The 15068-nt window shown below is 35.9% G+C and overlaps 1 protein-coding gene across 37 annotated transcripts; it reads right to left on the reverse strand.

Moving 5' to 3' along the window:
• Nucleotides 1-1044: 1044 nt before the first annotated feature.
• Nucleotides 1045-7555, reverse strand: LOC147510880 (uncharacterized). 37 transcript variants are annotated; one of them, XR_015219088.1, is made up of 12 exons: nucleotides 7148-7366; nucleotides 6934-6973; nucleotides 5670-5819; nucleotides 5276-5376; nucleotides 5054-5169; nucleotides 4466-4542; nucleotides 3980-4011; nucleotides 3718-3840; nucleotides 3216-3318; nucleotides 3021-3086; nucleotides 1539-1648; nucleotides 1045-1405 (listed from the first exon to the last, which is right to left on the reverse strand). XR_015219088.1 is itself a non-coding variant. In XM_086602724.1 (11 exons), exons 1-4 carry the CDS (start codon nucleotides 7382-7384, stop codon nucleotides 5351-5353), a joined length of 384 nt encoding a protein of 127 aa, XP_086458850.1. In that variant the 5' UTR covers nucleotides 7385-7395; the 3' UTR covers nucleotides 1045-1405; nucleotides 1539-1648; nucleotides 3021-3086; nucleotides 3216-3318; nucleotides 3718-3840; nucleotides 4466-4542; nucleotides 5054-5169; nucleotides 5276-5350. The 37 variants fall into 37 exon arrangements, 11 of the variants coding, with proteins under 11 accessions (XP_086458850.1, XP_086458847.1, XP_086458845.1 ...); XR_015219094.1 differs by having other exon boundaries at nucleotides 1045-1403; nucleotides 4161-4542; nucleotides 5276-5500; nucleotides 5709-5819; nucleotides 7148-7355; XR_015219076.1 differs by lacking the exons at nucleotides 3980-4011; nucleotides 7148-7366 and adding an exon at nucleotides 7538-7555 and having other exon boundaries at nucleotides 5276-5500; nucleotides 5739-5819.
• Nucleotides 7556-15068: the final 7513 nt, after the last annotated feature.

The raw sequence follows: 15068 nt of genomic DNA on the forward strand, positions 1-15068 counted from the left end.
ATATTTTCATTTGCTATAAGAAAAATTTGTGATTAAATTAATGAAGAAGAGTTTTAATAATTAACACAAACAAAGACTTCATTTTAGTTAACACAACCATCTCATGACAACTAATTTTTTTTTTATGGTGGCTATTAAAAGAAATTTAAAAGAAAAAAAGACCCACGACAACCACTTTCCGTAGGAGATATGAGATCTCGCGGCAACCCGATGCCGTAGGTTGTGCGATCTCGCGGTAATTTCTTGTCGTGAGTTTTTTATGTAATTAATGGAAGAGTCAAAGGGCCATAAAGCGGGGGTCAATACCGTAACACTTCAAAAACAAACAACTGATAGAGGGAGGTAATATTCGTTAACCCTAATCACTTTTATCAAGTTTTTAAGACATACTCAGCAAGGGTTCAGAAGATAAGGTTAGCAAAAAAAAATTCCTTACATCAAGTTCGAACAACCCCCCAACACAACTGAAAATTTAAAAGGAAATTGCCACCACATTTTTAGGGTGTGTTTGTTATGATGGAAACACTATGGAAAGGAAAGGAAAATAAGAGTGGTCCACCTTTTCCATAGTTTTTAAGGCGTTTGTTTATCCATGGAAAGGAAATGGGCTTTTCCATATGGAAACAAATGGAAAAAGTTGTGTCTTTAGCTAACCCCTGAAAATTTTGTAAAAAGAAAAGGAAAGGAAATAAATAAATAGGGACTTACTACTAATACACTCCACTCAACAATACAATTATTCCTTTCCATAGCTTTTGCAAACAAACATGATTATTCCTTTTCCCAGTTTTTACTTTCCTTTCCCCAGTTTACCAAACACATACCATTTAAAATTATTTCATTTCCATGAGTTAAAATTTAACAAACACACCCTTAGTTGCAGAAAACAGAAAGGCTGCATTTGCCGCCACGTTTTTATTTGTTTTCCTTCCTAAAAACATGGATTTCAGCGCTTAAAAAAAAAAAATTAATGAAGCAAAGGCAGTCCCAGTGAAGACAGCCGAGTACATCAAAAGGTCTGGCTTTCAGAAGAAGACAAAAAGAAACTACCAATAGCAACTAGTGCGTAATAACATTAAAGATAGACCAGTCTTACATATTTTACTTTTCCCTCGGAATATCAAGTTCTTGTCCAAAAGTTTCCAAGAACTGAAAGATTTAGTTCATTGCAAATATACGGTTACGAGGGGAGAGACTTTGTTAAATCTGGACAATTCCTCAGCAAGCCTCGTCTTCAAGTTTATTTCATCCTGAATTTTATGCGAGCACCATTTGCTCCTCACCTCCATGACTTTGGCAGTCTGATTCTCTGAAGCAGCTTCAATGAATGGAAATTCTTCTAAGGTACCTCAATGAATCTCAGTACACAAATCTAGTGCCATCCACGTTGAACATTTTCACGTCTCTAATAAAAAAAGTAAAGAGCATCAGTGAACATCCAATGATCTTAACCAATCTGTTACAGTTTCGAACAACATCAAAGGGGCTGATCTTAACCAATCTGTTACAGTTTCGAACAACACCCAAGGGGATCCTACCTGAAAACATACGCACAAATGTGCCCCGTTCAGTAACAAAGTGAGCACCCGAACATTGCTTTTGGCAAAGCATATATATACTGAGCAACGACCGTGCGAAGAAGTGGTAACTGAGCACACATATCAAGTTAGTATCACCTTAGCTAAAAAAAATATCAAGTTAGTATCAAGATAAAAATGAAACAAATACAAAATTTTGGTTTTCATTAGCAAACCTCAAAGTGTAAAGGTTACCCGGACATTTCTTATTTTAGTATTTTAAACAATCAAGTTACAACATCTTGGTTAGTGAAATCTGTGAAGCGAGACAGCATGTACATCTTATACGTACATGGAAAAAATTAATATCAGAAGTCTTAGATGAAGCTTAAGAGGACAAGTTGAACAGATGATATCAACCAGGAGGGAAACTAAAGTGGTAACAGGATGGTATTATGTAAGTATGAGAGAGGGGGAAAGTCAATCACTCCTCAGAAAAGAGAACAAACAATCATGCAGACTAGATCAGAGATAAATTCACGTTGGTAACGAAAACAAATAATAACATCATTAATACTAAGTTGGATAATCCTTACAATATCTGCCACCCCAACGTCTAGATTCATCCCCTTTGAAATCTTTTTTCTGTTAATGTTAATTCGTGAGTGTAAAATTCCATATCTTCCATTCCACGATTAAAATATTTCTCTGAATCTAAACTCTACAGTTCAATTTATGAAAAAAATGATGGGGTGCCACGAAGACTTACAAATCTCTACCAGTCCTGTCCTCTGATTAACATCTAATGTTTTTGATATGGCAGCAGGAGGAAGTAAAAAGTTAAAAACTAAACAAGTTACTCTCATTATTGAGATGGACGAATATCCCGCTAGACAGAATTCAAGAACAGAAGCTTATGAATACCAGGAGGAAGAAAATGGGGCGTTCAGTAGAAACAGATGATCAATTAGTTTTCAATGAGTGGAAAGAGAACTATAATTAGGTATATCTCTTAGTAATCTTTCGTTCTTTCAACTCAATTCAATCTGCATTCTATAGATTCATATTCAGCAATAAGCTAATACAGCAACCAAGCTATTTACTATGAAAAATAAGACCAATTACTTGGTATGACAACCTAACAAGGGCATACTGCTGCTCAGTACATGAAACCTGTGTTGCATGGGTACGGGACGGAGTGTCTGGTTTGGACACGGCGAGATCTGAGAATTAGGGTACTGTTTTGCTTGTGTCCGGGTGTCCGTGTCCATATCCGTGTCCGCACGGCACGGGTACGCGATACAGAGGAAATTAGGGCGTACCCATGCAACAGAGCATGAAACCTTCACAAATTCTACAAAATTCATGTTTCAACTAATATTTTCAACCAAGTGTAAGGTTCATTAGGTTTTATGACGTTACTACGACTACCAAACAACGTATCGCAAGAAGAGATAATAAGTTTTCATAAAAAACAATATTGAAGGTAATCTATCATCACACCATGTCAGGTCATAGTCCACAAAATGTCACCAAGGTGGAGCCCCGCCCAGAATATTCTTTTTGGCACTGCAGAGAGATAGGTAATTTGTTTAGAAATAGCCGAACAGAGAATTATGAGAAAAAGAAAGACTGGTCAAGGAAATTTAAGGGAAAAAAGAAAATAACCTTTTTCAATACACATTTAGTTCACAATACCTGATAAGTGATACTGAAGGTAATCTATCATCACACCATGTCAGGTCATAGTCCACAAAATGTCACCAAGTTGGAGCTAACACTACTTCAAGAATCTTCAGGGCTGTTAAAAAATGTCAAAAATAAGTTAAAATTCATGGTTTAGATTGTCTAGGTAGTAGTAAGTAAATTTCTTCCTTTGGTGGTGTGGTATGTGATACCCATATAACAAGAATTCCCATACATTCTCTTTAAATTTGAATTTGACAATTTGGCCAGTGTAAGTGTATCCAGTAACTAAGAAATAAGTACAATATCCCTACCGTTCAACACATAATTCAGCTCTACTAAAATAACACAATATTGTTCATAGTGTAGGTGTTAATCTGGCATTTGATTGGGATTGAAACTAAACCCAAAAAGAAAGAAGAAAACTATCCAATAACATATATCATAAAAATGAGATCAACATCTAACAATAACAAATAAAAGCAAATCACTATGCAGACAACTAAAAACTCACATTTTAACAATGTCCCCTTCCAATACATATTCAGCATTGGCAAGTGCCGGAAAATGGCAGTTTTATTCTCCGCAATGCAAGTTGGAGATTTGCTATTTTTCTTAACATTGTTATGCACATTCCCTGTTAGCATGTATAACCACAAACCCAAAACACTTAAAATCATCAAAATCCATCACAATTCCAAATACCCAAACCAAAAACATTAATCACAAAAACAATTTAAAATAACACGTCCCCCATATCGCAAAGATCTACATACTTTGATCTTGCTTTACATTTCCACAGTACCAACTGCAATCCCACCGCAGTCAAGGAGACAATCCCAATTTTCCAAGATGAAAAATCGGAATCAGGATGAAAAATCGCAACTCTCAATCAAGATATGCAAAACAACAAGAAAAATATCGAAAGATTGCAACTTTAAACCAAGATAAAATTACAGTCACAATAGGCTGATCTGATAGTGGGATAGAGAGATTCAATCACAGGCGAAGCAAAAGTCATGATACGGAGATTCGACCAAAGCAGATGGAGATTCGACCAAAGCAGATGGAGATTTGATCAAATGCAGGCGTGTTGATGCAAGCTCACCCGAGGTGGCAATGGTCATGATATGGGTAACAACAATTTAACAGAAGCAAAAAGATTAGGTGACGTTACCATGAGCCAGTCATAATGCAGTAATACTACTAGTACGTCAATTGCAAACATACAACAAAAATGAGACGGTGATGCTATAAATTACCTGCCCATAGCAACACAGCCAGATCCATCTCACCTCTAACAACCATTCCTTTGTAAAAACAAGGTCTACATTCTGGCCTAAAAAAAATTGATAAACATTAACAATTAGCAAAACATAATAGTTTCTTAAAATCAAGATGAGCAAATTATATTCTTTAAATCAAAAGATAGTAGGTCTCTTAACAAGAAATTGTTTTCTCACTGAAGAAAAATAACTTTCCCAAATTGACTCTGAATGAGATAGGAATGTGAGAGACATCAAGGTATTGACAAGAAAACTAAAAGGGGGAAAAAGAAAAGATCATAAAAAAAAAGTATGCTTTCATGTCCACATTATCAATAAAATCCCAAGGTTTGAATATTACTGTATCTAAATTATTTACACTAGTATAGATATGAGAAAAGACACCCACCAAGAGAAGCTAAAATACGTTTTTTTGCCCCATGGAAGTCAACATGAACCATAAAATAATCAAATAAGTATCTACTCTGCGACTTATAAAGGATCAAGACCATGTATTTCCTATGATCCAAAAAAACTAAGTACACAAAATGAAGCAAATTATTTATGAAGACAGAAAAAACTCACATTTAACACCATCTCCTTTGATTATTGATCACTAGTAAGCCACGAAAAATGACAAGTCTTGCTACATGCAATGTAGCAACTTCCGATCTTTTTCTTAATATGCATTTCCTTTTTGACTGTAAAATCAATACCGCAAACACTTCAATTCTTCCCAAAGTCATGAATATCCCAACCACTTGAGTTTTTTTTATTTCAAAAAAATAAAAACTAACCACTATTTACCCTATAATAAAACACATCCTCTTGTTTGGAAAAATCTAAAATCTTCGCTCTTTGTTCACATTCCTGATTTCTGGTTCAAATCATCCCCCTTTCATCTTCAGCTGGCAGTGGAAAAGTTGAGGCACAAGAAAACAGAAAATAAGAATTTTATCCATATGACAGTAGGCCCTGCGAGCCTTACTATTTCCCAACTTTTCCACTATAATCACCAGGTCGACTTCGTGCCTAAATAGTGGGCAAACACCAAAATTTAGCAAAAGATAATAGGTCTCTTAATAACAATATGTTTTCTCACTCACTGAAGAGATATAACTTTCTAAAGTCATGAATATCTCAACTACCCAACTACATGAGGTTTTTTATTTAAAAAAAATATAAACTAACCACTACTTACTCTCTAATAAATCACATGATCTTGTTTGGAAAAATTTACATTAAGGCACAGGAGAACAAAAGATGGGACCTTTGTCAACAAGTAAGTAGGTCCTGCAAGACTTGTCATTTCCCAACTTTTCCACTACAAAGACGGCGCCGACTTCGTGCCCTAAAAAGTAGGCAAATAACAAAATTTAGCAAAATATAATGGGTCTATTAATAAAAAAATTGTTAACTTTCCCAATTTGGCTCGGGATAGGAATGTGAGAGGCATCATGGTATTGCGAGAAAATTACAAAAGAAGAAAGAAGAAAAGAAGCATACAAAAATGTATGCTTTCACGTCCACATAATCAATAGAAGCCCAAGGTTTGAATACAACTATATCTATAATATTTACCCTAGTTTAGATATGAGAAAAGACACCAAGAAAAGCTAAAATACGTTTTTTAAACTCACATTGAACACTATCTCATTTGATTACTTATTCATCACTACTAAGCAGCGTAAAATGACGAGTCTTGCTTGAGAGAGATATATTAGTGTTTGTAACTACTTCTTGATAATAGTGAATTGTGGTGCGCTTGTGGATTAAGGCAATTGCCTAACCACGTATATCTGTGTGTTCCTCTTTTTTGTTTATTTCTTCTGAGTTTTTTAGATTCTAAATTCGTCGTATTGGTTGGGGTAGATCCCTAACACATAGTGGAAAAGTTGAGGCACAAGAGAACAGAGGATGGGACCTTTGTCAACATGACAATAGGTCCCGCGAGACTTACCATTTTCCAACTTTTCCACTACAAAGATGGCGTCTACAAGAGACATCACAGTTATTAGTACATTCACCAGTGGTAACATCATTTTAAAGCCAATATCAAGTACATTTTAAACTAGCACTGGGCAAACAATTTCATAACAAGGTCTAGTTTATCTCTGATTTATTCTCATAAAATTAATTCAACTCGGGTAACCCTCACTTTAAATACCTAGTTACTACATCCTAACGTCTATGGATCACCTTTTATTAAATTTGACACGGTATGTGTGCATCCATCTAATCTGAATCATTGTCAAAGCATTTGTATTTCCTATGCATTCAGCATCAGATAATTTTACTTCATGATGCTCAAGTTATTGTAGCAAAAGTGATTATGAGTTCCAATCGTGCTTCGTCTTGGAACCATAAATATTGGCTACAGTCTCAATCTCATAAAGTAACATGCAAAGGATTGTGGTAACTAATAATGTGAAAAAAGAAAATTGCAATCTGCCTGTAGAAATCACCTTTGCCAAGAGCAACTGATCTATCATTCCAAGTAATTTCCTGAAAAAATCAGCGCAACATAAATTTCAAATCTCAAAAGTTAGACTCCAACAAAAAAAATCACGATCTCATCAAGCTAATTTCCACTCAAGTCAACTCCAACAAAGTGACAGACGGCGTGATCAGAGCAAGAAATCGTACAGCTTTTTCAAGAAGCACATGATCTATACTTACAACACATTTATTAATGGGCAGCTCGTTTTTAAGAGAAGAGAAATGGGTTTTCAGAACTTTTTTGTTTTTAATGAAAATTTTATGGGTATGGAACTCGGTCAGAGTAATCATTATCATATTTATGAATGATAAAAACAGATGACAATGGCCTCCGTGTGGAGGGTCAAATTGCTTGGTTCTCAATAAGTCGATAGTCAAGCTCTCGATCTGTTCAGAACCAAGTTTCTGCTGGCTCATATTGTTTTGGTACTTACTGCATACGAGAATGACATTTGTAAAATACTATTGAGTATCCTTTCTATATAATACAATATGAATGTGTAGTTGTTTCTTATTTATGTTTAATAAAGTTCCATTCAGTTATGACTATGTTCAGTTTTTCTCACTTACTTGCCGTCCTTCTCAGCTGCATTTCTTTAGCACTGAGATTGTCTTCAGCCAACATCCTAGCATTCAAATCTCAAATAAATCTAGACCCTCACAACGTTATGGCATCGTGGAATGATTCTCACCATTTTTGTGATTGGGAAGGAGTAGTATGCAGCCAAAGACATCAAAGGGTGACAGTCTTGAGTCTCAGTTGCAAAGGTCTAGTCGGCCGCATATTGTTAGAATAGTTGTATGAACACAACAACTAAAGTAGAAACGAAAGAGCGATGCTTGATGAAGAAACAAGGGCGGCCAGAATCGGGAATAACCAAAGTAGCGGATTAAAGGCATCCTTAAGGAAAGATTTAAGCCCCTTCCAATGGTGCGAAGAAAAAGCAAATGGTGGCGTCTTCCTCCACGAGGATTCAATGGTTAACAGCTGACGACTTTGCACTTAGAAACGGACTACCTCTCTCTAAACGGCAATATAACTCTCTCTCGGTGGCCGGGGAAGAAGAAGAAGAAAGCTGGTTTGAGTTTTTGAGTTTCTCGAGTTGAGTTTATGATAAAGTCTATTTTCTCTATGGACTCCAAATCCTATTTATAGAGGTTAGGAGAAAGAGAGACCAACTCCTAATAGAACAAACTGAAACTTGCTGCTTTCAAGAAAAAGGCAAAACAAGTTTAAAGGCTATTGGTCAAACCACTACCCACAACAAGTAGCCCAAGCCCAGGGCCGAACCCTACCCGCCCGATGTGGTGGATAACCAATGTGAGACTATCTACTATGCACTAAAGTGGCGAGAATACCATTTGTTCATCTCCTCCACTTTGCACACACACACTAGTATTTAGAAATACACAAGAGATTCCAACAATCCCCACTATTTCAAAATACTAATAGTCCCCCACTATTTTGGAATAGGATATTACAAAAGAAATGGGTTAACGAAATGCCGAGAGAATCGAAAAACAATGCATAAGATATTGGTGCTTTTACGGGCTTGAACCAACCATAGGGTAACATGTCTTATAATACGTGAAAGTGGTGGATTAAAAATCTTTGAACCAACATTCCCTTGTAGTAAAATAGAGGACATGCACCCACATTGCTCTTTCATTATATGCCCTGCGTCTGCGGTTGTTGGCTTTTTTTTTGGCCCTTGCATTTGCTGTGTTATGTGAATGCTCTAGAGTACTTGCACGAATACTCATAAGAACCGACCAGTTCTACATTCACGTAGGTGGATATCCATCAAGTGTACATAGCGGTTAGAATACACTATCTCATAAAAATAATAGACTATGGATTCCATTAAGAGTAAAATAACTTCGACCTTTTCTCATTGCTATTCAAGTTATACAAAGTATACAATAATGCTATCTAGTCATAGGGTGGGGCGTCTCAAAAGAAAGACAATAGCATACCGGGCGGCGAGGTGACTTGTTTTTCCCTTTGAACCTAATTCATGGGATCTCCAATCACATAGGTGGGGTTGCCGTCGATTAATAAGCCCTCTATCTAAGGCAAAAGTCCCATCCCCTCGACGATATAACCACTTGCCTCCAAAGAAGTGGTGCGCTTAGACATGTGGCCAAACTAAGTCCAACCTAACATAATCTCTAGCAAATTGCTTGATTAAGTTATATCTCAACTTACATGTATTCTTTTCCCATTGCACATAAGATAACATGTCTTAGCTATTGCAATGAGGCGGTTACAAAGCATATACACATCGAGGGTTGTTTAGAGCCAATGGGAAGATTTGCCAAGAGGTTGCTAACCCACTCGGCATCATCACATGCCTTTTCTAAAGGCGATTAAAACTTGGATGATATCTAAGACACTCAATTTCCACCAAAGGTAAACACATAAACATTCTTGGATCCAGTTTATAACATATTACCCTTCTAACATTGATGGAAATCTACTAAATATCGATCCATAATCAATGGCTCTGCTATAGTACTTGGATAATCGACAATATACATCAAAGTTCCTTATAAGGACACAATGGGTTATCATTTCGATTTCCATTAATGTAGGCAATGTCATGTCTCACATACATTATCCATCAAGTACAATTGGCTACCAATGATATTGACATATTTAGTATGAGAAAACATAAGGAGATTATTTTTCATAAGATGGATATTTGCCACAAAATGTGTTAACACATGCTTACTATCATAATACCCATACTTTTCAATGAAAAATATTTCTACTAAGTGCTATAACAATATAATGAGACCAACATGAGTTTTAATTCCTATATTCACCGGTCATTCAATTCGTAGTGCCCGAAATTCCCTATACCATCCGGCGGTCGGTTTAAAGTCTGCGGTGTGGCCTTGAACCATATTCAAACGTCAACATCTTGACAACCTGAATATAGCGATTCTGAAAATGAGTTTAACAACATAATAAACTATCATTTTCAATGGCGGTTTATGGCGTGTTTCAAATAGGAATTTCTCTGTCTCATACACATTCTCAATGCTAGCACTCATGATATTAAATCATCTAAACAAAGAGATTAACACATATGTCTTGCTTTGCTCTAAAAGAAAAGTACACAATTTTTTTTTTTTTTTTTTATCAACGGTACTTTGACATCCATATGACACTAATATGTTGTTGAATTGCTCATGTCATTTATAGGCTTGAATCAACTCATACAAAGATTTAACTAAATTGTATACCTTCATTTCATCACCTGTACTACTTGGTATTGTAGTTCCGCACAACTACTCAACTAGAGTCGTTAGAATTCGTAGAAAGAAATTCTAGTTATATGAGCAAGGTTTTCAAAATAGTATAAATTTTGTCCCCGATTGAAACCCTTGGCTATTATTATTAACATTGTATTTTGCAATACAACTATCACGTTTAGTTTTCTCTTGAAGATCCAATTCAACCTATAGATCTCCCAATAAATCAAGAGTCCGGTTTATAGGAGTTGTATCCTTCAAAAAGACACTTCTCATAGATTGGACAAACTTCCTTATAGGTTAATGAATCTTCCTTAAGAAACATATAAACATCATCACCGTTAATGGTGGAAATACTCATTGATAGTCTTCCAAATTTCTTGTGCAGAAATAATGGGATTATCTTATGTAGTTCATTATGAACATTCAACCACTCTCTATGCTAATTTCTCGAAAAGCACAACCTCAAATAAAATTAGCATATAAGACATTCAATAATAGTGTGGTATCTACAAAATTGTTATCACTCATGACAACCTAAACAAACATCACTATTATGAGTTTCACCAATGAACATCTACTTGATAATTCTAGGTCTCAAAAAAAAAAAAATATATATTTCTTTTTAGATTCATTCACAATAGCCTTGGCAAGACACCCCCACATTTTGAAACATTTTTGGATAGGCCCAAGACCTTTCCATACTTTGTAGTTCGATGTCTTTCCAATTATCTTGTGAGATGAACTATGGTAAAACAATGTCATGCATATGGGTCACTACCCCCCCAGTTCAATGGTTACTCAACCTAATCAAACTTACATGCAAAACACATTATACCGCTACAAACACTAAAAGAAACAACAACAATAAAATGCACTCTTATGACAAGAATATATACTTTACTCAAGTCTATGATTCTAGATCATATTAAACATAGTCATATTATGTTCATGCTATCTATATGAAAGGAAATCCACAAGTGATTCAAATGAATTTTAAAGAATAGAAGAATTAGATGAAAAAAAAGTTTTTGCCCGAGATAATATCATTATCATCCTTCTTTTCATCATTCAACATTCCAACTGTCATAGGGAGACAATCCACGACTTGTACATCACCTTGGCTATTTATCCATAGTCATAGGAGGATAATGCCTAATAAGACAATCTACAAGCGTTACATCTCCTTGTCTAAAATAGTCATTTGGAGGATATTGTCTAAGAAGACAAACCATTACCTTACATCTCCTTGACTAAATTAGGTTTAAGAGGATATTGATTGTTTCCCATATTGTTTCCTCTCGTGAACAACGATGCTCATTACTTAATAATATATGACATGGTTAAACTTCATGTCAATGCTAAATAATGCATTCATGCCAAACATGGTAAATATCATATCATAGGTTCGGGAAAAGTAAACTTTAAACTGTACCCCTCCCTCAACAAAAAAGTATACAATATTTAAGCAAATCTAGCCACTGAATATGCAAAACAACTGAGGACTCCACCTCCTCTTTTTTTATATGAGCTCAAGTAAGATAGAATACCCTATCAACAAGACCTCAAGTACTACCCACAACATCTAATGGCTCAATCCATTAATGTCTTCAACTAGAAAAATTTACCAATAAACTATTATCAAGTTTAAAAAGTAAATCCACGATGATTAATATCCAAAACTAGCATACTACACAACTTTAACATATGCTATATTGAATATAAGCTACAAGTTACTTCATCTAACATGTATTTTTCACAACAAGTACAATTATAACCATCGTCCTAACAACACGTTCACTCAATAAAGATAAGCAATTATGCATTGAATACATTATAATTACTATCCAAGATTTGAGTGTGGTTGATATTAACTATCTTAAGGTCTCTCTTAGACCATCTACATACATCTACATATGTACAAAGAAAATTAATATCAAACTACTTCTAGTCAAACCAATTAATTCCTCAGTGATAAACACGTATAATTTGTTGACTAGATTATTAAAGAAGTTTAAGCTTAGGGATTTTCCTTCTAAGAAAAACTAGCATGCAACTCAAGGCAAGAATATCACCATATAATCAAACCAAAAGAATTGCAAAGAGTGAAAGAATACGATACCTAACCGATTGAAAAATCGGATTACCATATTTTCCTCCTAGAAAAAACAGTTCAAAAGAACTGTAATTCTGAACCAGCTCATGAAGAATTAGGTATCAAGCCTTATACCACTGGAAATTTCTTTGAATCAGCTTTTCAACCCAAAAAGCGGATTGCAAAACCGAGTTCTGAGCTGAAAGTTATAGCAGTTTCCGTAACGAATGACACAGCAGTCAAAAAGACGAACTTTAACGTTTTTCTTGATAGAAATCTCATATTTGACTCCCACAAACGTAGGAGAAAGGTCTACAACCATATAGGGTTTGATAAACCACAAAAGATCAATAAATATTTAATCTTTAATTGGTTTCCCTAACAAAAACGAAATTATTAGAAAATTTCTAAAGTCATAACACAATAACACAAAAATAATTCAAAGTAAAAGACTTATCTTTTGATTGCCGTATTAAAGCACTCTCCTTTGTTCTACTACAAAACTCTTTCCTTAAGATTGTTAGAATAGTTGTATGAACACAACAACTAAAGTAGAAACGTAGAAGGAACAAGATAGCAATGAAGAAACAAGGACGGCGATGGCGGAATAACCAAAGCGGCGGATTAAAGGGTCGTCCTTAAGGAAAGATTTAAGCCCCTTCCAATGGTGCGAGAAAGGCAACGAGTGGCGTCTTCCTCCGAGGATTCAATGGTTAACAGCACTGACTTTGCACTAGAACGGACTACCCTCTAGAACGACAATATAACTCTCTCTGGGGCCGACGGAAGAAGAGAAGAAGAAAAAAGGATGGTTTGAGTTTTACGTTTCTCGAGTTGAGTTTCGATCAAGTCTATTTTCTCTATGGACTCACAGTCCTATTTATAGAGGTTAGGAGAAAGAGACCAACTCTAATAGAACACCTGAAACTTCTTTCTTTCGAAAAAGGCAAAACAAGTTTAAAGCTATTGGTCAAACCACTACCCACAACAATGATAAGCCCAAGCCGGGCCCGAACCCTACCCCCGATGGATAACCAATGTGGGACTATCTACTATGCAATAAAGTGGCGAGAATACCATTTGTTCATCTCCTCCACTTTGCACACACACACTAGTATTTAGAAATACACAAGAGATTCCAACAATCCCCCACTATTTCAAAATACTAATAGTTCTACTACAAAAATCTTTCCTTAAGATTGTTAGAATAGTTGTATGATCACAAAGAACTAAAGTAGAAATGAAGGAACAGATAGCAATAAAGAAACAAGGACAGCGATGGCAGGGAATAACCAAGGTCGCGGATTAGAGGTCCTTAAGGAAAGATTTCGCCCCTTCCAATGGTGCGAGAAGGCAACGGCGGGCGTCTTTCCTCCACAGGATTCAATGGTTAACAGCAGCGACTTTGCACTAGAAACGGACTACCCTCTAGAACAGAATATAACTCTCTCTCGGGGCGGGAAGAAGAGAAGAAGAAAAGGACTGGTTTGAGTTTTCTGTTTCTCTGAGTTGAGTTTCTGATCAAGTCTATGATTCTATGGACTCACAGTCCTATTTATAGAGGTTAGGAGAAAGAGAGACCAACTCCTAATAGAACACTGAAACTTGCTGCTCAAGAAAAAGGCAAAACAAGTTTAGGCTATTGGTCAAACCACTACCCACAACAGTAAGCCCAAGCCCAGGCCCGAACCCTACCCGATGTGGTGGATAACCAATGTGGGACTATCTACTATGCAATAAAGTGGCGAGAATACCATTTGTTCATCTCCTCCACTTTGCACACACACACTAGTATTTAGAAATACACAAGAGATTCCAACACATATCACCTCATATTGGAAACCTCTATTTCTTGAGAACCCTACTCCTCTTTGACAACGGATTTCAAGGTGAAATTCCTCATGAGCTTGGTCATTTGTTTAGACTAGAAGATCTTATTCTGGGTAACAATTCTCTTGTAGGAAAATTTCCCGTTAATATCTCCCGTTGTTCCAACCTCATAAACCTCAATTGTGCTCTCAATAAGCTTGTTGGACACGTGCCTGTGGAGCTTGGGTACCTTACAAAACTTGTTCATATGTCTCTGGGGTATAACAAGCTAACTGGAGAAATTCCACCTTCCTTGGGGAACCTAACATCTATTCAAGCTCTGTCTATATCATATAGTAATTTGGTTGGTGGTATTCCTAGTACTTTTGGACAGTTGAAGAGACTCAAGTTTCTTGTACTCGATTCATGTAAACTCTCTGGTACATTTCCTCCCTTTCTTTATAATCTATCAGCCTTAGAAACTATTTCGATACCAGAAAATCATTTTATGGGGAAGTTCTTAATGAGATCGGTCTTCTACTTCCCAATCTTAAATTATTTTTAATTGGGACAAACCAATTTTCTGGTCCCATTCCTACTTCTTTATTCAATAATGCTACAAAACTCCAAGAGCTTGATATTGGTCTCAACCAATTTAGCGGATTTGTCCCTACCAATGCAGGAAATCTAAGAGAACTTACATGTTTCCTTATTCACAATAACAATCTTGGAAGCGGTAGGTCTGGAGATTTGGATTTCTTTTCATCTCTACCCAATTGTAGTCATCTACATACTCTTGGGGTGGGCACCAATAGATTTGGTGGCGTTCTTCCTGCCTCGGTAGCCAATTTGTCAAGTCAACTAAGTACATTGGATTTGAGTAGAAATCAAATATCTAGAAATATTTCTATCGGAGTTGGGCATCTCCAAAATTTG

Source organism: Coptis chinensis, chromosome 3 (genome assembly GCF_015680905.1).
Source record: "Coptis chinensis isolate HL-2020 chromosome 3, ASM1568090v1, whole genome shotgun sequence".
NCBI classification, from domain to species: Eukaryota; Viridiplantae; Streptophyta; class Magnoliopsida; order Ranunculales; family Ranunculaceae; genus Coptis; species Coptis chinensis.